Source organism: Melanerpes formicivorus, unplaced genomic scaffold (genome assembly GCF_026170545.1).
Source record: "Melanerpes formicivorus ecotype bairdi unplaced genomic scaffold, bMelFor1.0.p_v2 SCAF_27, whole genome shotgun sequence".
Lineage (NCBI taxonomy): Eukaryota > Metazoa > Chordata > Aves > Piciformes > Picidae > Melanerpes > Melanerpes formicivorus.
Genome location: NW_027142379.1, coordinates 5,426,965 through 5,447,699, shown reverse-complemented (window position 1 = coordinate 5,447,699; position 20,735 = coordinate 5,426,965). Strand labels below are relative to the sequence as shown.

Below are 20,735 nucleotides of genomic sequence, written 5' to 3'. Positions count from 1 at the left end.
ATTGCCTTTCTTCCTAAAATTAACAAAGCCTGTAAGAGACTAAAAGTCTCCCTACCTATAGTTAAAAAAAACCACCACATTTCATTGTTGTGTTTGCTCAAATCAATAGCTATTATGGAAGGGTTTTTTTGAACTGTGTTTTGTATGGCATACACATTTCTTTAAAGGATCCCACAAAACATTTTGAGTTCTACAAATATGCCACATGTATACATTAAAAGCACATTGTTTTTTGGTTTGGAATATTAAACTGATAACTTCAGGGCTCGGTCCTGTATCTGTTTGTACAAAGAGCTCTTGCAATTTGATCAGGAGTCATGTTTGGATCCACAGGGGAATGGTTTCCATACAGATGACTTACATCCTTCTAACAAAAACTGTCATACACAAACAAACCAACTCAAAAGGAAAAGACCCCAAACTCCATTATGACACAGCAGTGGCTAAATATAGCTTCACACACGTTCATCCTGTGGCAGCATTGGTAGGGATAGCAGAATTTCTATATAATGACATGATCCAAATTCCACTGCAATCAATAAGAGGTTTTCTCTTGTCTTACTTAATATCGAATCACCACTAGGGATTTGTTCAGATGCAGCATGATGTTGGTTGATAATATAATGTTCTCTCATTTGGTTTTGATATTTGACATATTAAGATACCAAGTGGGGGGGGGGAGAGGGGAAAAAAACCACAATACAAAAAGAAAAAAAAAGAAAAAAACATTTTACTAGATTTTTACATTTAGTAAATGGTACTTAAACTCCATGGACATGAAAGTAATTTTAAACTGTACCTTTGAAATTTCACCCTTTCCAATATTTCATAGAAAAGAAGCGCTCTAAGATACCGTTTCAGACCACAGAATTATTACAGAACATAAAGATTATATGCAAGGGCTTAATCCTTTTCCCAACAAAGATGGTAGCCACCCCCATTTTGCCTCCAATGGGAGAGGGGTCAGCTGAGAATGTGCCATGTTCCTAATTTCAAACCTCCTTTGTGACAAAAGAGTCAATAGTTTGGCGTACACTTTGCCTTGGTAATTTGAATTCTATCAACAACTATTCCTAGCCACAAGAGAAATATTTGTAGGCAATATATTTGTATAGTTTCACAAAACTATGTCGGAGAGAGATGTGTGGGTGTTTGTGTGCGTGTGTATGTCTGTATGTATGCATACTTATGAGTTTGGGATGGTTTGCTTAAAATACTTAACTTCACTTACATTATATCTTACATTGCAAAATGTACAGACACCCAGTGTTCTTTTTTAACAACATATACAGGTGAGTTCATAGAGTCTTATAAAAGATTGTGTGATTCCAAATTAAAAACCATAGAAATATAACCCCAAAAAAAGAAAATAATAATGGCGAGTGATTCATACCTCTGATAGTACATAGCGCTCATTCTGGTAATATTGACAGCTGCATCTTTGGCATTGAAAATTCATTACAACTGTTAGACAAAAATGTTGTTGCTTACAGCTTGCTTTTTTTTTTTCCCTTTTTTTTTTTTTTTTTTTTAAACAAGAAAAAAAAATAAAACAGGATTGACCAAAATACGAATATTGGGGGAGTACTATTAAAGGTTTCTTTCATTTTCTTTTAGCAAGGATAGCTTAGGAACCCTGAATTACCTTCTCGCTTTAAGTGTATGGTGTAGACTGCATGGATCCGTTTAAAAATCAACTAAGTTGTCCCACGTTTGTCGGAAAATTATATATAATATAATATATATATATTTGATATTTATTTAGAAGCTTTGAAATAGTACAGTAAACACTTTGCAACACGGTGTATAAACTACAGAATGTCTTTGATACTTTTGTGGGCCCTCGGATTAACAACACCTTTCTTTTCTCTTTTGATGACCCACGGATGAAAAGAACATGATCACAATCTCTCTTGTAAAGTTGGAATAGTTTGGGGGAAACACTTGATCACACAAAAAATAATATAAAACAGTCAAGTTTAAAACAGTGATATTGCATTTATAATGCACATTTCTTTTATCTGGACGATTGGCTTCTTGTGGTGAATATAAACATCTAAAGGGCTCAGTGACATTTTGGAGAGAGAGATAATATAGTGCTGTAAACAGGCACACACTGATCAGAGAGGCAAGATCAGTTGCCTCCGAAGTTTCTACAGTTCTACACATTTCAACTCATTTCTCAGGCCTGCTGAGAGCAATTAGGTCCTATTGTTGGCCATGATGTCTCCAACAGCACACAAATCCTTCAGTTACACAGAACTGGATGGCCAAGATAATGAAGTTGAAAGTTGATGCTTTTTGTTGGTCGACTTTTGTGCAAATCATGCTGCTTCAGGTAAGTCCTGTAGAAGTGACTAGCATATCCTTTTCCGTGCTGCAGGAAAGAAAGAAAGACACTTCTGAGAGGAAAAAAAAAATAAATCAGTCTCCAACAGTTCTTAGGCTTAGTGTAGAGAAACAATCAAAACTTGTCACAAGCTGTTGGTTAAAATTCCCACTGTAGCAAACAGCTTAATGTTGATTCACTTTTCAGAGAAAAGTCTTTTTGAGGCTTGATAGCCTGAAACCCAAACTTCACATGCTGTTTTATTATTCTGTCTAGCATGTCATATCAAGTATTCCAATGTGCCTATGCAGAACCAGTATAAGAACAAGGCAAACAGTCAGACTTGCAGGTCCAATAATAATGGAATTTCCAAGGCTACTTTTTTTTTCCCCTATTTCAGCTTATTTGAAGCAAGATCTAGAAGCCCCCAAAGACTCAGAAGCCAGCTTTCCTTCTCTTTCAAAGTGAACCATTATCCTCATCACCAAATGACCCTTTAGTCTAGTTTGACAGAGATGAAAAAATGGTGCATTAATGGCTGCAATTCAAATTTCAGCATTTACTGTCAGGCTGCAAATTAACTCGTGTTACACAGATAAAGAAGGTCAATGCATTTACAAACCCATATCCTAATCCACCAGCTGTGGTAGTTATATTACCCCAACACACTAGCTATTTTAACTGTAATTGGGAGCAAAGGTAACAAATGATTTATATTAGCATTCAAGACGACCCTGGGTTAAGTTCTGATCTCAGTCACACATGAAGTTGAGACAAAGAACTACCTCACTTGCTGAAGTATTATTATAATCATCATTATCATTATTGTTTAGTAAAGCTTGTGACAATAAAATCAGGTTTTACCTTAGCTCCAAATCAACAAAATCCCTACCTGAAATTCAGTATATTTCTGTGCATTGTTACAACTGAAACAAAAGGAAATCTTGACTTCAGAATGACCCTTTGGATCAAGCCATCCACAAATCCTTGTTGATGTTTGCATGCTGACACATGAACGCTTCCAGACTCCATTCCATTTAACAAAAATACCTACATTAGCCATACTTATTCATTAGTAAACATATCAAATGTATCTACTCTATCACAGAGAAGTTAGATTACTTACAGGAAGATATTAGCATGGGTGTTGTGTGTTTGTCTAATCTAACCTGCCAATGCCACAGGATGCACACAGAAAGTTGTGAACATTTCTGCATATGCTGTCTGTTCAGCACACAGACAGTTGCCAGACGTGTTACTAACATTAAAACTGAAACATCTAATAGGTTTTGGATGTTTCAGTTCTGTAGCAAATTAGCAACGGAATTAGAAAGGATTTTTAAAACCTTCTGCAAGGTATTTTTAATGCAGTAGTTAAGACTAAAGGGATCAGAATCTTCATGATGTTTTGATGCAATGTGTGATCAGACTGACAGTGTTTGAACATCTCTAAAATGTAAAAGTAAAGATACTTCCATCTTTTTTAAATATTGCAAGAAACAATCATCTCAGTAATAGCAATAACAAAACCAAGACTTATATTTGGTCTTCAAAACTTTGATCCAAAAGTTTACTAATAATTTTAGTTCTCTTGTGAATATGTAAGACCAGTATTCTAGATCACATTCTGCCACTAAGGAACTCGAGCTGCACTACAGATGAAGTAGAATTTTCATGGGAGAAGACCATGGAGATCTGCAATAAGGGCAATCGCTGCATCTGTGCAGCACTACTGTCCTGCTCCTGTCTAATGTATTGGTGGTGTTAATGTGGCACTTGAGGTGCATGGCAACACCTGTTTATGATATGCATTCTGGTAACACAGAGATTCTGTTACTGGCTGCCTAGTCTTTTGCCATGTCAAATAGTGTGTTCTTCAGTTTTAAATGTCACTTAATGTGTTTCTGTTACAACACAATCATGCCATTTTATAGCAATAGCTAAATATTACACATTAGGGGGTAGAACATCTGTTGCTCTCCCCACCTATAAAAATTCTTGTCCCAAATAGTAAAATATCCTCTGCAAATGCATAAAATGCATTGGATTTCAAAGACAACTTTTATCCTCTAGAGTTTTTCTTTCTTCTGTATTTGCACAGAAAATCTATGTGCAAGCAAATTATCTCCATGTCTATACCAGCTTCCGTCTTTTTACAGATGGGGAATACAAATCAGAGAGGTTAAATGGAAAGGAGGATGGACTTAGCATAAAACAGAGGGCAATGAAAGTTCTGACACCTGTTTCTGGCTCTGTGTGTGTGTGCATGCATGTGTGTTCGTAAACAAACTTCAGCAGGAAACACTAAGCCTCTCTGTATCACAATTTCTCCATCTGTAAAATGGGAATAATATTGCTTACCTATCTCCTAGAGGTGCAGGAAGGTTTAAATCACTATTCTTTATAATCCACTTTGAGATCCAGAGATGGCAAGTGCTATAGAAATGGAAGTATCAGAGTCAGTGTAAGAGCTGGAACAAGAACACCATCATTTCTGGTGCCTAATATCTCTTCTGAGATCACAGCTCTCTCATGCCTATTTTATCTCCTCTTCTGAACTCTCAAACTAGCACATAGGGAAGAAGCTTCAAGACCATGTGAGCACAGGTAGCAGTTATAAAAGGGTCCTTAATAATAAGCAGTTGCATAATTCTCTTACTGTATTTATAGTATTCATACACATATTCTAATAGTGTTTGAGGGGGACAAAATTTCTGAAGAACACCAAGTATTCCAATCAAACTTCCTAGGGTACATGACTGGTTCTGTACTGACTACTGATCCTTCCCCAAAGACCTCTCAAAGATTTTGAGTGTTAGAGTGCTTAATGCAAAAAGTTTATATGGAACTGCAATAAAAAACTGGAAATAAAACCCAGCAAAAATACATTAAGATTCATTTGATCCTCAGCAGACACCAGCAAGCCTCCCATTCACAGTGAGCTATTTCTATGTAGGCTGATGAGAGAAGATGTGTAAAGACATCAGTGGCAGATGAGCAGAAAAAGAAATGCAAAACAGTAACCTAAGAAACAGAAAACAGAAAGTATGCAGTGACTACTCCCAGCTTATGAATCAGAAGTGAACAGAAAATACTGTAAAGCTCTGATCTCTTTAATAAATCTTCCTTTCACCCTGTTATGAATCATCCCATTGCATCCAAGCTAGACTACTCCTTTACAGCCACAAATACACTCATATATATCTCCTCTGTTGGCAAACCCTAGAAGGGATTGCTTGTACATGAAGCACTTCACACTCTGAATCAAAATTTTCTCCTGCTTAGTATTGCTTGCTAATTTAACTAGGATGGAGAGAAGGTCCACTGCCAATGAAAACACATTCTGTGCCTTTTACAACTTTTGCAGCTTTCACTTTATTCTATATTTAAGAGCTCCATAAACTCCCACAGCATTGTATCTGCTGTAAGAGAATGCCGAGTTCTCCCAAGTGCCAACAGTCTAGAGATCCAAATAAACCCCCAGATAATAAAATCTTCCAAAAAAAAAATCAAATATCAGGCATGCTGCTGCAGGTACAGAAATATTACTGATTCCCTTTTACTTAGGAGAAAAAGGACACTTTAACCAAAAAATCCCTCTTTTTAATCAAAGAAAGCTATCCAATAGGAAAAGGGGGAGAGGCCAGTATGCAAGCTGTCATCTTGCTATTTCAGATCCAAATTCTCTAAGGTAGCACAGTATCCAAGTAATCTTTGACTTCATATGGGCTATCAGATGTGGACACTCAATTCAAACATGTGCCTCACGGTGCCACGTCCATGCAGATCAGGTTGTCCCCATGCAACGCTGCAACTGCAGTCTCCTGCATTCTGCTCAGAAACAGCCCAGCTGTTCAGGCCCTGCAGTGAATGCCTTTCACTTGTAGTGAACAACAAATTTAAAAGCAGTTAATTACTTCACACACATTATGGCAATGTATGTGAGGCTTTTAATTTCATTACTGGTTTTAAGTCTCTGTATTTTTACAGTTCACTTTACAGCCTGTGCATTAACAGTAGCAGATGAAATGTTGCCCTTCACTAAGTCCCATTAGCTTGGGCAGAGCCAGGAATGGATAATTCTAGTGACAACCGACAGGCTGCAAAATTTGGCAGTTTCATTTGATCTTGGCCCAGCTGAATAGAAACCAGGGTTGAAGTGGTGGAAGGTATCCTCTACAAAATAATCTGCCTGTTTCAGTTAACCTGGAGCTCTAGTTCAGTTATCAGCAAGTATAGTTTTGGAAGGATGTCAACAAGAGAATGGGAATGCAGAGCAAACTACCATAGCTCCCTCACCCTTTGTAGTGGTGCATCCAGGCAAAGGGTGAGACACACGGCTGGGGCTGGGGCTGGGGGATGTAGGATGGGGATTATTCTGCTGCCACCCATGTTCTGTGGATAAAAAAGTATTCCAGTCACTGCAGGTGTCAATCCAGTATCAATTCACAAAGCCTGATTTATTTATTTTTTAATGAGCTATTACTTAAAGAAGTTTTTTTAAGCACTGCTAATAATACTTTATGAAAACTCCACTCATGGCAAGGAGAGTGTCTTTTCCAGTCTGATGAACTGTGGGACACAAATATGAAAAGAATCTTTTTCCTCATATAATTTCCTCATGTATTACTTTAAGGGGGAACTTTTTCCCCTTTCTTTTGAGATTTCAGGTAAGAGGTTTTTGTGCTTCACATAGAATCAAGTCCAACCTGTCACCCAACACCTCATGACTACTAAACCATGGCACCAAGTGTCATGTCCGATACCCTCTTGGACATCTCCCGGGACGGTGACTCCACCACTTCCCTGGGCAGCACATTCCAATGACTAACAGCTCTCTCTGTGAAGAACTTTCTCCTCACCTCAAGCCTAAACCTCCCCTGGTGCAGTTGAGACTGTGTCCTCTTGTTCTGCTGCTGATTCCCTGGGAGAAGAGACCACCCCCCTTCTGGCTACAACCTCCCTTCGGGTAGTTGTAGAGAGCAACAAGGTCTCCCCTGAGCCTCCTCTTCTGCAGGCTAAACAATCCCAGTTCCCTCAGCCTCTCCTCATAGGGTTTGTGCTCGAGACCTCTCCCCAGCCTCACTGCCCTTCTCTGGACATGTTCAAGTGTCTCAATGTCCTTCTTAAACTGAGGGGCCCAGAGCTGGACGCAGTACTCAAGGTGTGGCCTAACCAGTGCTGAGTACGGGGGCACAATGACTTCCCAGCTCCTACTGGCCTGTAGAGCACACCTGAACAAAATAACTTGTGTTCAGATACTGATGTTACACCTCACACAACTGATGTGGTTTTCTTAACTCTGTATTATATTAGAAATTGAAAATAGGAAGATGGAGAATACTCATTTTTGTACTCTTGAAAAAAAAGTAATAAAAATGGCCAACTCTCCCCTAATGTTAGTGAATCAATTGGCTTTGGCAGCCACTGTTTATGTGCTTATGTATGTCTGAATACCCCTGAAGGACACCAGGGAGTTAGGCAAGAATGAAACAACTTTCTGGCTGGCCATTTCTGGCAGGTGACAAGGTATGGAAGGCTGGGGAAGGTGCACCAAGCCAGATTTTGCCCCTAATAAAGATACAGAATTCAGTATGACTGAAGCGTTCTTCCTGGGATCTGATGGTTGAAAATATAAACAATCTTTCTAAAATAAACCAACAGCATTCAGACTGTTGGGCACAATTACCCAGACTTCATGTGGGGGAAAAAAAAAGTAATTGTGAGCATTAGGTCTTCAGGCTGTGAATAAATAAAGTAGGCTAAAATATAAAAGTTTCTTACTGTTGCACTGAATCCTTTTTTGGCAACACACTTGCTTTTAGCTCAAGAAATAAACCCCACGGACCATTAAAATCTCTCCTTCCCATGAGACTACATCTTCACTTCTGGAACAAAGATGATTATGCCAAAAAGCTGTCTTTTGTATAAAGTGAGAAATGTAACCACATATATTGTCCTTTCCTTTTGTCTTGCATTAAGTGCACCTATTTCCATGTCTACACTCATATAAACCAGCTTAAGAAAGTGACTCCCAGCCAAGCCAAAATTTGACAGTGGTGGACACTGCAGCGATCGTAACCTAGTGAATATGACAAGTAGTGTGTCATGTGCTCCACAGAAAGGGGAAAGGAGTTTGTCCTTTGCACTTAAGTACAAAATTGCCACTTTTCACATTTGAAGGTAGTGTTGAATTCTGCATCAACAACTTAAACCGAGTATTGCTCTTTTTTGAAAGAAGTTTATTGACCCAATTTCTGACTGACACATACTGCCACTTCTGTTAGCTTCATTTCAGAAAAATACACACTTAAAAGGGTTTGGTTTTGATGTTTGGAACATATCTTGCTATTTTCATATGGCAAGTGGGAAACCTGATACAAATGTTGACACATCGTGACAGTCACTGAAATGATGTTTCTCTGGTGCTATTAAGTGCTCTGAGATTTATAATCTACCTGGACTTTGCTGATCCTCTGAAAAAAAACCCCAAGCATTTCAGTGCTTAAGAGTAAGCATCCAAGTCCCAGTTCATGAAAGCACCAAATAAAATTTCTCCCTGCTTAGGACTATCTTCAAGCATAGGCTTAAGTTTAAGCACTAATCTTAATCAACGTGTGCTTTACATGAAACATATGATTAAGAAGGAGTTTCTTCTGAATCAAGTCCTGGATTTTGTTATCAATGCTCTGTGGCACATACAAGACTTCTATGTGCATTTGATTTTCTGTTCTAAGTGCTGACAATTTTTTTTTTCTTTTAACTGCCAGTAACAGCCCAGTGGCACAGTACATGTCAGATTTGATTTATCTCTGGTTGCCATTATTTACTACAGAAACACGGCATTTTAGTTACTACAATTCAGCACAGAAAGTCCTAAGCTATATTCTATTATGTACCATAAAAGTACCTAAGACACTTTTCCCACATGATGCAGAGAGCAGATAAAAAGCAGGTTTGTCTTTCTGTACTATTATAAATGTATTATCTACGTGAAAACACTGAAGATTTTACACAACATCACCATTATATTCAGAGAATCATGGAACATTTCATTTTGCAAGAGTTCTTACAATTATGTTCTAGATCAAGACCAATTAAATAACTTCTAAATTGTTCCTGATGCATGTCAAACTTAGCACAGAGGACTTACAAATTCTCCATCAACCATGTTCTAGCAGCAAATTCACATTCTTCCTGATTCACTGTAAGCTAATAATATTGGTACCATCCTTAGCAAACACCAGCATTATATTACACACACACACACACAGAGGTTTTTTTGTCCAACAATAATTTCTTCTCCTCAACCTTATTTTCTTCTTCCTCCATGCAGTTCTGGTTGTTTGGGTTTGGGGGTTTTTGTTTGTTTTGTTTGGTTGTGTGGTTTTTTTTCAGAAGTCATCATTTTACACCATTCTTCTGAAATCTACAACACACATCTCTTTAAGCTGTCAGTGTGCAAGTTAACCAGTGCAGAACAGACTAAAGACTGGCTACAACGTGACTTAAAACTTTCAGTGCCCTGGGAAGAAGAGGAGGGATATAAATCAATCCTCCTAAATTGTTCTCAAGTGCCTAAATTCCCTATAGATTCAAGAGAGTACAGACATGTTTAAGTCACCATTTGGTGGCCTTCAGATGTACCTAAATTAAGCATGCTAGATTTGGCCTGAAAGAAACAAATTCACTTGTGCTTACACGAGGCAGCATGCATTACAGTATAACATCAGCATCACACTGCATATTCCTAACCAATTTATCTTTGTCATTGTGTTTTTTTCCACCACCCCTCTCTCCTAGCTGGGACTGGGTAGCAGTAAGATCTGACAAGCATGTCCTCTCTCTGTTTTGAATGTTTCATTTCTAATTTTCTAAAGCACAGTACAGAAGATTGTTTTCCATGAGCAGTACACACTCAGACTTCAGAGTTCCTCCCAGTTTACCAAGGTAAGATACTTAAGTGTATCATATGAACTTCCCACAATCTTTCTTATTCACAACCAAATATTGATTCAGCTCCTACTGATGAATGAAATTTGACCATCACTACCAGAACAGAATGGTTAATATCCACAATACTAAAATTTCTCAGCCACACTGAGAAATATATGGGGCCAGATAGTGTGATCATATTTGATCTGCTTTCAGACATGGTCCCTGGTCCATGTTCTGACACTCACACCATGTCCAGGACTTGTTGTGGAAGAAAGATAGTTGACACAGGCTAAAGGCACGCCAGAGAGTATAAAAGTACAAACCATAACATATTAGACATAAATAATATTGCAAGTACAAAGCACACAGCACTTAAGCTCAGGTACAGCAGGAGAAAAAAAGGTATTACTGCTTTTCATTTGCAAGCAAGAACTTTTTTTAGATCTCCATTCCTATCAATACCCACAGCTGTGTGCAGCTACATTCAATTGTCACTGCCATCTAAATTTCAACTGAGAATAGATGGATGTCAAATTAAAAGGACAAACAGGTAACTAAAAAAAAGTCACAAAGTGACAGAATTTTACTCTGACAACGATGAATCCACAGTATCAGCATCTAGAAAATTCCTTATGAATAAAGAAAGGTTGCATTCAAGAAGTTTCAGAATGAATCCTTCTCCAGTGCTGAATGCAGCCATGATGCTGGAGGTGAAAAGATAAAGTCAGAGGACTCAGGCCACTTGCTAAAACAGGAGTCTGTCATCCCCGTAACTTCTTTGGTGAATCTACTCTGCATCCATTTTTTTTTTCCTTTCTAATCCACATTACTCCTGATAACCTGTGAAAATGTCATGTAAAATAACATCATTTACACATATGAAATAGATTCATGTGTATGCAAGAAATGCAGACTTACTCTTGCAAACTCATACATGCACACAATTTTCAGGCAGAATTTAGGAAGCGAGCTCTGAAGACTTGCTTCCCCGTGTCCACAATAATTTCTTCAACCAATAAAGACCATTAATCCATCAAAGAAACAAATTAAATGACCTCAGCAGATTTTGGATTTTTAGTCAATTCACACTGATAACTATCATCATACTTAGTTCTTCCAACAATTTGTTAGCTGCTGAAGCTAAAAATTGTAATCATCTGTATCTCCTATTTCCTGCCTTACAAGAAGGTAGCAAACACATCATTTTTTTCACTCTTCTGACGTCACCACACTATGTTTCTAGAACAAATTAAAGATATTGACAGCTGCTTCCCAATGCCAGTCATCCTATTGCTAGTGCAAAACTGTGGATTCAGGGTGGCCAGTGCACAGATTGAGCTGTTTACAGGCATGCTGGATAAACAGCAGCACCGATCCCTATGGTCTGCTTGTCCAAACACAACAAATAGATGCAGTTCCTTCTCTCATGGGCTATTTGTTGCATTCTTTAAATGGCTTGCTTTATTTTCCCTCCTTTGGGCAAGAGAGGAAAAAAAAGAAAGAAAGGAAAAAAAAAAGGAAAGAAAGAAAAGAAAGAAAGAAAAGAAAAGAAAGAAAGAAAAGAAAAGAATATAAAGAAAAGAAAAGAAAGAAAGAAAAGAAAAGAAAGAAAGAAAAGAAAAGAAAGAAAAGGGTAGCCCTTGCAAATTAAAGCAGTGGAGATGCCCGTGGAAAATCAGTTACTGTGTACAGCAAAAAAGCCAGAAACAAGAACAGGCTCCTCTGCTGCACAGACCAAGGAGTTCTTCACGTAGAAGCAATGAGATGAGTTTGCTGTGCATACAACCAAGATCAGGCACACATTCAGCTCTCCAGCTCCTGAGTGTCACTATAAGGACGTTTGTACATTTATGAGCAGCATTTAGAATTTGCCTATCAAAAATAAATAACCTTAGTGCCTTTGAAAATTTTAACTGCAAACAGCTCACTGCTTTCCAAGGAGGCTCATGTCCATAAGTGGCTAAATTACTTTTGCCATAGCATTTGCAGTTGTAGGACAAGAGGCATTTTGGAATTTTAAACCAGCATAAGACAGCAATCTCAAAAATTCCTCCTAGAGTTTAAAGCAATCTTTCTGCTGGGTTTTATGGTGGGTTGTTTCTTTTATTTTTTTTTCCCTCCCATATTGCAGTGGTAGGAATCCAGAAAACGGCATTTCATTATTTTAAAAGATATCTCCACAGATGGTATATTCATAGCAGACATAAGCAGTCTCAAAATTGACATAAATGAATAAATATAGCACCAGCCGAAGACAGACATACAAGACTTCTGTGTGTTTCAGTCAGAACTGGCAAACACAGGCTTTTACAGCTATTAGAGGCAGAGAAAGTTGAAATTATACATTTCAAAGACAAAGTAAAAACATAATTTTATTTTCAAATGAAAGCTATTTTTTACTTTTTCTAAACTTTTAAAATTCTTTTCCTGCACTGCAGCTGCAAAGAGCTCTAGAGTCATCCAAGCTCAAAGGTGCTGTGTAAACCTAGTAACGGGGGCATTTTTTAATGAGGATTTTGTACGCTACGAGGTGCTGCTCATTTTGCCCAAGATCACAGTTACAGTTACATAGAGATTCAAAGAAATAATAGCTAAATATAACAGCTAAACACCCATGCTTTAAGTTTAAAAGAAGGCTTATTTATTTTTCTTATATTCACTATTTTCATTTAAAAAATGGAAAAACTTCATGCAATCTATAGGTCTCACTGGGCTACAGCCAAGTTACCTTTGCATGTTTACAGATTCTTTCCTAATTTTGCTTTCTGAATGATCCATTTCCTATTGTTGCAGTAATACTCTGTAAGTGTTCTTCCCTTTGAGCAATAGCTGCAGGAGGAGTATGTTCAGATGAAGGATGCAAACCAGTCATGAATGTGAGACAAAAATACCTCTCAGAAGTTATGCAATGCTCATTGTACAGTGAATCATCGTTAAGTGGTTTATTCAAGATCACAGAGTACCTCCAATAATGGGTAAAAATACATCATAGCATTGCTTTCCCCTTATTATATTTTCATTAATATTATTAGTATTATAAGTTTATTTCAGGTCTGGGTTTGGGTTTTTTTTTTGCAAGCTTTAGTTACCTAACAGAGATGATGCATCTCAAGAGGCAAACTTCAGGTACAAATGTTTATCTCTTAGCATTTCATATACAAGAAAAAAATGGAAATGTTCTCTTAGATGTTCTAGAAAAGTATCCAATTAGGTTTCTTAGGCTTATCAGATGTTGGATTTTCAACTCAGCCTCCATTTTTGCTGAGCAATATTTCATGTACAGGCACTCTGATGTGGGCAGGAATGGGAGCTGTATCCTTTCCCAGAGACAAATTCCTGAATATAAGTGAAGAGTTCCACTATCTGTGGCAGGATATGTGGGATATTCAGCTATATAGATCAGATTTAAAGTGAAAGACACAATTTTAACATCCTCTTGGAGCATTAAATGGTGCTCTTGGTTTCTTCCCCTTTTTTTCAGAACAAGAGGACACAGTCTCAGGCTGCACCAGGGGAGGTTTAGGCTGGAGGTTAGGAGGAAGTTCTACACAGAGAGAGTGATTGCCCATTGGAATGGGCTGCCCAGGGAGGTGGTGGAGTCACCATCACTGGAGGTGTTCAGGAGGAGACTTGATAGGGTGCTCGGTTGCATGGGTTAGTTTATTAGGTGGTGTTGGATGCTAGGTTGGACACGATGATCTTGAAGGTCTCTTCCAATCTGGTCTGGTCTATTCTAATCTATTCTATTCTATTCTCAAAGGAACTACTCTTTTATTATGCACATATAATTTGTTTATTCATGCCACTAAAAAATGCATTTCTATTAAACTTTTTTCTTTCATTCCAACATTAGAATGTTGTCTTTCTTCTTACCTCAGAACTGTAACACATACATGCAACCTATTGGTGCTAATTCGCTTGCATTTTTTCCTGTGCATTTGGACTTCAAGCGTGTGTGAAAACGACAAACTGAGCTTAAAATTGTTAATGAAAGGATCAGACGGATCATGAGTTTACCTGATTTGTATTAGAAATCATGTGGGCTAATTTTAAAAGCAAGACAGTAATTAAAAATGAATCAGGTGTCCATTCAGAATAGCTGTTACTTGTGTTTATGCACATGTAATGCTATGCCACCACAGCTATGAAGAAATTATACAAAGCATTTCCAGAAATAAGATGTAACCAAAAAAAAAAGGAAAGAAAAGAAAAGAAAAGAAAAGAAAAAACTCTTTTTCCTTCATAATAACTGTGCAAAATTGTGATTTCCTCTCTTTTTTTTTTTGAAACTTCTCAGAAAACAGTAAGGAGCTTTTGTACAAAACATCTTTTTCATGTATCAAACATCAGCAGAAAATGTTGTGTTACATACTCTGCCATATAGAAATAGGCCTTTATGACCCCAGCAAGATCAAAATACCCCAAAAAAAAAAACTTAGATGCACTTTATTTCTTTGAAAAAATAAATATGTGCTGTAAGGCACTGCTTGTCCTGGTATAAAAACATGAACATTTTTCTCCTCTAGGAGACATCTAATCTAATGCAGGGAGATGGATAATGATTGTAAACTGCTGCTAGTGCTAGCTCTGTAGTAGACTATTTGAATAAAAATGGTAGTCTAGTTCCTAAATATTCAGCTGTACAAAGGCTTTTGAAAGACTTTTAATTTTATCTGTAAAACAACTTGTTTTGGATAGGCCAAGTTGAGCAGGTGACAAATGTTTTGCAGAATGAGACCCTTGGTCTACCATCTAAACGTAACAGCACATCAAGTGTGCTCAGACCCGGCCCCATCTCCCCCACTGCACAGAGACCTTCATCAGTGAGTCAGTGGCCATGCAGGCTAAGAAACAGAGACACAGAATGAGGATAAGCTTAACCTTTAATTTTTTTGAATGCTACAAACAAGTCCCATGCATATCATTTGAGTCTGCAAGCCTAGACCTAAATGTGAATATATTGTTGGTGTTTAGTAACCATGCCACACAAATCAGAACAGCCAAAAAAAGGGATTTTTTTCCTCCCTTCCTGTTCACCTTGCTTATGCAGCAGCTGTTTGCAGAAGAACTTTTCTATTCTCTGTATGTCATCCCTGACACAAAAAAAAGGCTCCAGGAAGACCTTAAAGCATTCTTCCAGTACCTGAATGGGGCCTGCAAGAAAGCTGGAAAGGGACTTCTAGTGTTAGGACAAGAGGGAACAGCTTTAAGTTTGAGTTGGGTATATTTGGACTAAATATTAGGAAGAAATTCTTTATAATGAGGGTGGTGAGACACTGGAACAGGTTGCCCAGGGAGGCTGTGGATGCCCCTTCCCTGGAGGTGTTCAAGGCCAGGTTGAATGAGGCCTTGAGCAACCTGGGCTAGTGGAAGTGTCCCTGCCCATAGCAGGGAGATTGGAACTAGATCATCTTTAAGGTCCCTTCCAAACAAAACCATTCTATGATTCTATTAACATGACAAAATCCTTATTCATACATAAAATATGTTGATGATGTTGGCAATAGTTACCATGATAATGATACAGTTTCATCAGTAAAGATGAAGATGCTTGTGTGCATGTAGAAAATATTACTGAGCTCACTAGGGGGCTACTTTAGAACACCATTATTATCCTAGAATGTATCCTTGTATAAATACTGTTATTCTGCTTAGTAAATTGTGCCTTCACAGAATCACAGAATGTTAGGGGCTGAAAAGCCCTCAGAAGATCATCTAGTCCAACCCCCCTGCCAGAGCAGGATCCTTTATGTAATTTATTTTAACTTGCCCCCAAAGTAGATTAAGCTATGCCCCAAAGTAATTTTTGAGTGTAAAATATGCATTTCAATGTAAAAAGTTAACATACTATGGCAATATTTGATTGTTTCCATACATAAAAATAATCCTAACCTCTTCACAGGAAGTAAAAAAAATATTCTCTCACTAATGTCAGTAGGATAGCTCTGAAGTATTATAAAAGAAACACAGATCTAGATCCCCAGTTTAAAAAGAAGAAAGAATTAAAGTTACTTCTTATTGTCAATCATAGACCAAATCAATACTGAGATGGATCTAATGGTGATATATTCACACTGTTACCATCTCAGGACCTGGTCCAAAGTATTAGAAATAGATCAGGATCAGACTGATCAGATATTCATTGTGAAGATAGTGTCTGTAAGCATCCTACAGAATCTGGTACTACAGAGTTTCAATATTGGATAGTGGTTTATTTTGGTCATTAGGGTAAAAATACTGACAGAAATAATGGGTAATATAATCATCACTGGATGATTACACATAGAAACAAAGGAATTCTTTAAAAGCTACATATTGTTTTCCTCACCAGTGTTATTTCCCTTCTTTTGTTTTCTCCAATGAAGTTCAGAGTCTCTCACATGTTTTATGGACATTCAGGTCATTACAAAAATTTCTTAACTGCTTGTGGGGAATAAAAAGTGTTCAAATCACATGGATGAATCAGAAGAAGTCAGTGTAAATTGCAGAGTAAGAAGAACATGCAAGTTAGAACAATCCTGGAGTCACTTTTGGAGAAAACTATTTTCAACCCCCCCTACCATTTATTATCGTACCACGATTTCATAACTTGTATTCATAATAAATGTGCAAACATTTATTATGAATAATAATTACAACTTTATTCATTATTATGAATAAAAATTACAGTTTAAAACAGGTGAAAAATATATGCTTCCAAATATATTGCTCGAGTATGAATAAATCTACTTTGGGTGTATTCTGCTTGGGAGGAATATATAGAACATGCATGCTTGTGTGGAAATGGGTGTGTAAATCCAGTGGCTTTAGACCACCAAGTTGAAATTTTTAAATTGGGGAAAAAAAAGAAATACCTTCATGTATGAGGATTTGCATCTTTTTCTCCTTTACAATTTAGAACACAACAATTTGTAACAGCTCTTTTCATTTATCCCTGTGATGACCTAAACTTCAAACAGCAAAGCAGCAAACGCCCAAATCCCCACTATTAAGCCCTTAGTTTTGATCATACCCCATAATCATAAGTTGGGCAGAGTATTTGTGTCAGATGTGTATGATTTTGTGTCATTTTATCAAATGCATGTGATCTTATCAGTTCATGACCTGATTGCCCTTCAATTGTTCTGCTGCCTTGATGCTCTCGTTACTGAGCACAGCGCCCAGCTTACCTCCTCTGACTTCATGCAGTCTCCTGTTTATTAGTTCATGTCCCTGTCACAGCTTGTCTAAATTAATTAGTGCTAAGCTTTAAATATGACTTTGCATTAGTTTATTTTCAGTATTTTTGTTGTTATGCTACACAATTGTATGGAATGAACAGACTGGTTAGAGTGGCTTTGTACACTGGGGGACACTTCTCAGGGAATTGTTCCATGGTCTTTTTTGTCTCAAGAAGATTTCAAATTTCTCATGATAATATACACCACCTTCCTCCTGTATTTTTCCAGAGGTTCTGCACTATGTTCAGTGGAACACAGTGCAGGAATCACCAAGCAGACACAAACATGAACAGATACACTGACATGGCACAGGGAAAGCTCTAGTTGACATCTGTGCCTATTATACTAATGACACAGGTTGAAAGTAAGCTTGCTCAGCTGTCCCACCGTGCTGACACTGCTCTGCAGCTTTCTATTCCAGAGCAAGCTAGGTCAGAAGCAGACTGGGTTTTCTGGACCACAGAAATGCCTACGTAGTCTATGAGAGACTTGATTGACCTGAGCCATTTTATGTCATCTGCAAACACTATGCCATTTTTCTCATTTCTATTTCTAGACAATTGATTTTTTAACTCATGGACCTCCACACAGACTCTTGGGGAACTTCTGCTACAATGTTCCACTTATCCACACGTTTTTTTTTTCCTTTAGCCACAGAAAGTCTGGTGATGTTTTGCTCCGTGACAACACTTGCTTACTTTAGTAGCTTCTTCTGCTACACAGATGCTGTGTTAAAAGGGGGTTTTGACAGTTCAAATACACTATATTGATTAATTCTCACTCAGTCTATCAAAATTCTAATAGATCAACCATCTTTCTGCACAGTCTTCCTGGACAGATGCCAACTACATTGTTCCTAAAAACCCCTGGGTTACAATTTGATGTCCTATACCAAAGTTTCTCACTGGTCTCTAATTTACAAGATTTTTGTAGTACTTTTTGTTTAAGAATAAAAACAGCCTCTGACATTCTTTGGTTACCAGCTTTTGTTAGAAACTGAACATTGAAATAACACAATCCACTGACTTCTTCCTATTTGCTTTAGTCAATTTTCCAACAACATCCTCTTCCATGACTCAGCCTTGCACATTTATCCGAAATGATTACCCAGGATGGATGGGTTCCTAAATATGCCAAACTTTCTCTGTCCCACCTTTGGTAAACACAAATGCAAAGAAATAGTTTAAAATCTCCACCATGTCCTTGTCCTCACTAACTGCAGCTCAAGAGACCCACCAATTCTCTCCTAGTTTACTGCACTCGATGTCTTAAAACTTATCTATATTTATTTGCACACTTTTGGCTATTTGCTCTAAGAAGTGCCTTTTATGCCCACTGATTAGTATCCTAAACTGTACCTTCTAGAACTTGTGCTCTTTTCTGATCATTTTGCTTATGAATCTTTCTCTTTTAAGAGACCTTTGTAGCTCAAATAGTATTTCTATTCTGCAATATACTCTCTTGTTACTGATTTTTCCAATGGCTGCTTTCATACATGCTGCCACTTTTTACACAATGTTTTTGCTGAATACAAGGGGTTTGTTTCATGCATTTTAATAACTTCTTTTAAAATTCTTCTACTGACAAACTGATTTTGAGATGATCTTCTTTGCTAAGATGTTGAATTTAATTTTATTACAATTGCAATTACCCAGTGGCCCAACTAAAGTTCCTTCCTGAATCAACTTCCTCTTATGCATTCCTCTTGCCCAATTTACTGCATACATTATTAATAATAAATTCTTTACTCATTGCTACGACTGTTGTGTTCACTTTCTTTCCCTGCTCCTGTTATTTGCTATACAATTATCATAGTATCATAGTATCAGTCAGGGTTGGAAGGGACCACAAGGATCATCTAGTTCCAACCCCCCTGCCATGGGCAGGGACACCCCACACTAGATCAGGCTGGCCAGAGCCTCATCCAGCCTGGTCTTAAACACCTCCAGGGACGGGGCCTCAACCACCTCCCTGGACAACTAATAAAGAATATATTATCTAAGAGAAAATAAACCAGAGAAATATTGCACTTGTTCTGTAGCAGTTTTACCTTTGAGGTTCAAAGAACAAAAGCAAAACTAAATCTGGATTCTAAAGTGTGGATGACATAATACCACTCATTTATATTGTTTACTTCTGACGTTTTACCTCCAATTTTTTTATGTCTTTATACCAGGAAAGTATATAATGCAGACCACTGTCTAGATGCAAACATGCTGTTCAACAACACTGCTTATGTTACATGAGCAAAATTTAAACTCCCTGAACTATCAATAAAGTAAATATTTACTGTCATTTGCAGTAAAACTCCCAGGCCTAGAACTAAACAAAACAGAATGACCCTTGTGGTGTCACCAGACAAAATCACCATCGTAATGCACATATTGCGTAGGAACTCTCTGGTGATTAGACCACTACCACTATGAAAGTCACATTTTTAACTGCAGTGATAGAGATTAAATTAGTACTGCTAGATTACAGTTTAGTACTCAGGAACATTTCTTAGAGGGGAATGATGGAAGACCACTTAGGGAAAGACAGCGTCACGCGTTGTTAAGTCATAGCTAAGTTAGATTTCAGATTGGGCTTTGAACTGACACCTGACATTTTAGGCAACACAAAATAAGGTGATTGTCTCAGGACAGGAATTTTAGGAATGGCTTTCACAGATCAGAACTGGTATCCAGATTTAGAAGCTTTCAGTGAAGCAAATCCAAAGACTGAAGTAATAAAAAGACCTCTCTTGTAGGACTGAAATATCTGGACAGCTAACTAAGAAGGGAGAAGTGAGCTGTCTGTGCTGAGAATGATCTGTAGCAGAGATCTTCACAGACCAGGACTGCCAGTGCACACCCTCTCAGAACAACTAAATGCTTTACAAAAATTAATAAATAAATGCCATTCTGGGAATTTCTTTTTTAACTCCAGATCTGCTGTCCTAAAAGACTTCTGTTGTTTGAAAAAGGGTCAGTATGGCAGTGTTGATGTCTTTCATTTATTTGGATGAGATAAACATCATAAACTCTTGAAGTCAAGGAGATTACAGTCTCTAATAAAATACAGAAGGCTGCTAAATAGAATGAAAAGACATATTATTAGACCAAAGTATTACTCAGGAGTTCTATGGCTGGCTCAGACTCCAAAAGGATGCATGAAGGACTTTTTGAAATCTATCACACTCTTTCATGACACCCAATCATAGCTAAAAGGTGACTAAAGAAAGAGGCAAGATGTTGGAACAAGACAGA

At 37.6% G+C, this 20,735-nt stretch overlaps 1 protein-coding gene across 5 annotated transcripts in view; it reads right to left on the bottom strand.

Moving 5' to 3' along the window:
- Positions 1-713: 713 nt before the first annotated feature.
- The window catches only part of PCDH10 (protocadherin 10), a 35,256-nt gene continuing 15,234 nt past the window's right edge, over positions 714-20,735 (bottom strand). The window contains exons 5-7 of one of the 5 annotated variants that reach the window (XM_068153997.1): positions 6,629-6,724; positions 4,691-4,765; positions 714-2,377 (exon numbers count right to left, since the gene is read on the bottom strand). In XM_068153997.1, coding sequence (XP_068010098.1) covers positions 4,731-4,765; positions 6,629-6,724 — 131 coding nt within the window. In that variant the 3' untranslated portion in view covers positions 714-2,377; positions 4,691-4,730. Of the gene's footprint in view, positions 2,403-4,690; positions 4,766-6,628; positions 6,725-8,575; positions 11,108-20,735 lie in introns of those variants that run through there. The other 4 variants (XM_068153999.1, XM_068153998.1, XM_068154000.1 and 1 more) reach the window with 4 other exon arrangements.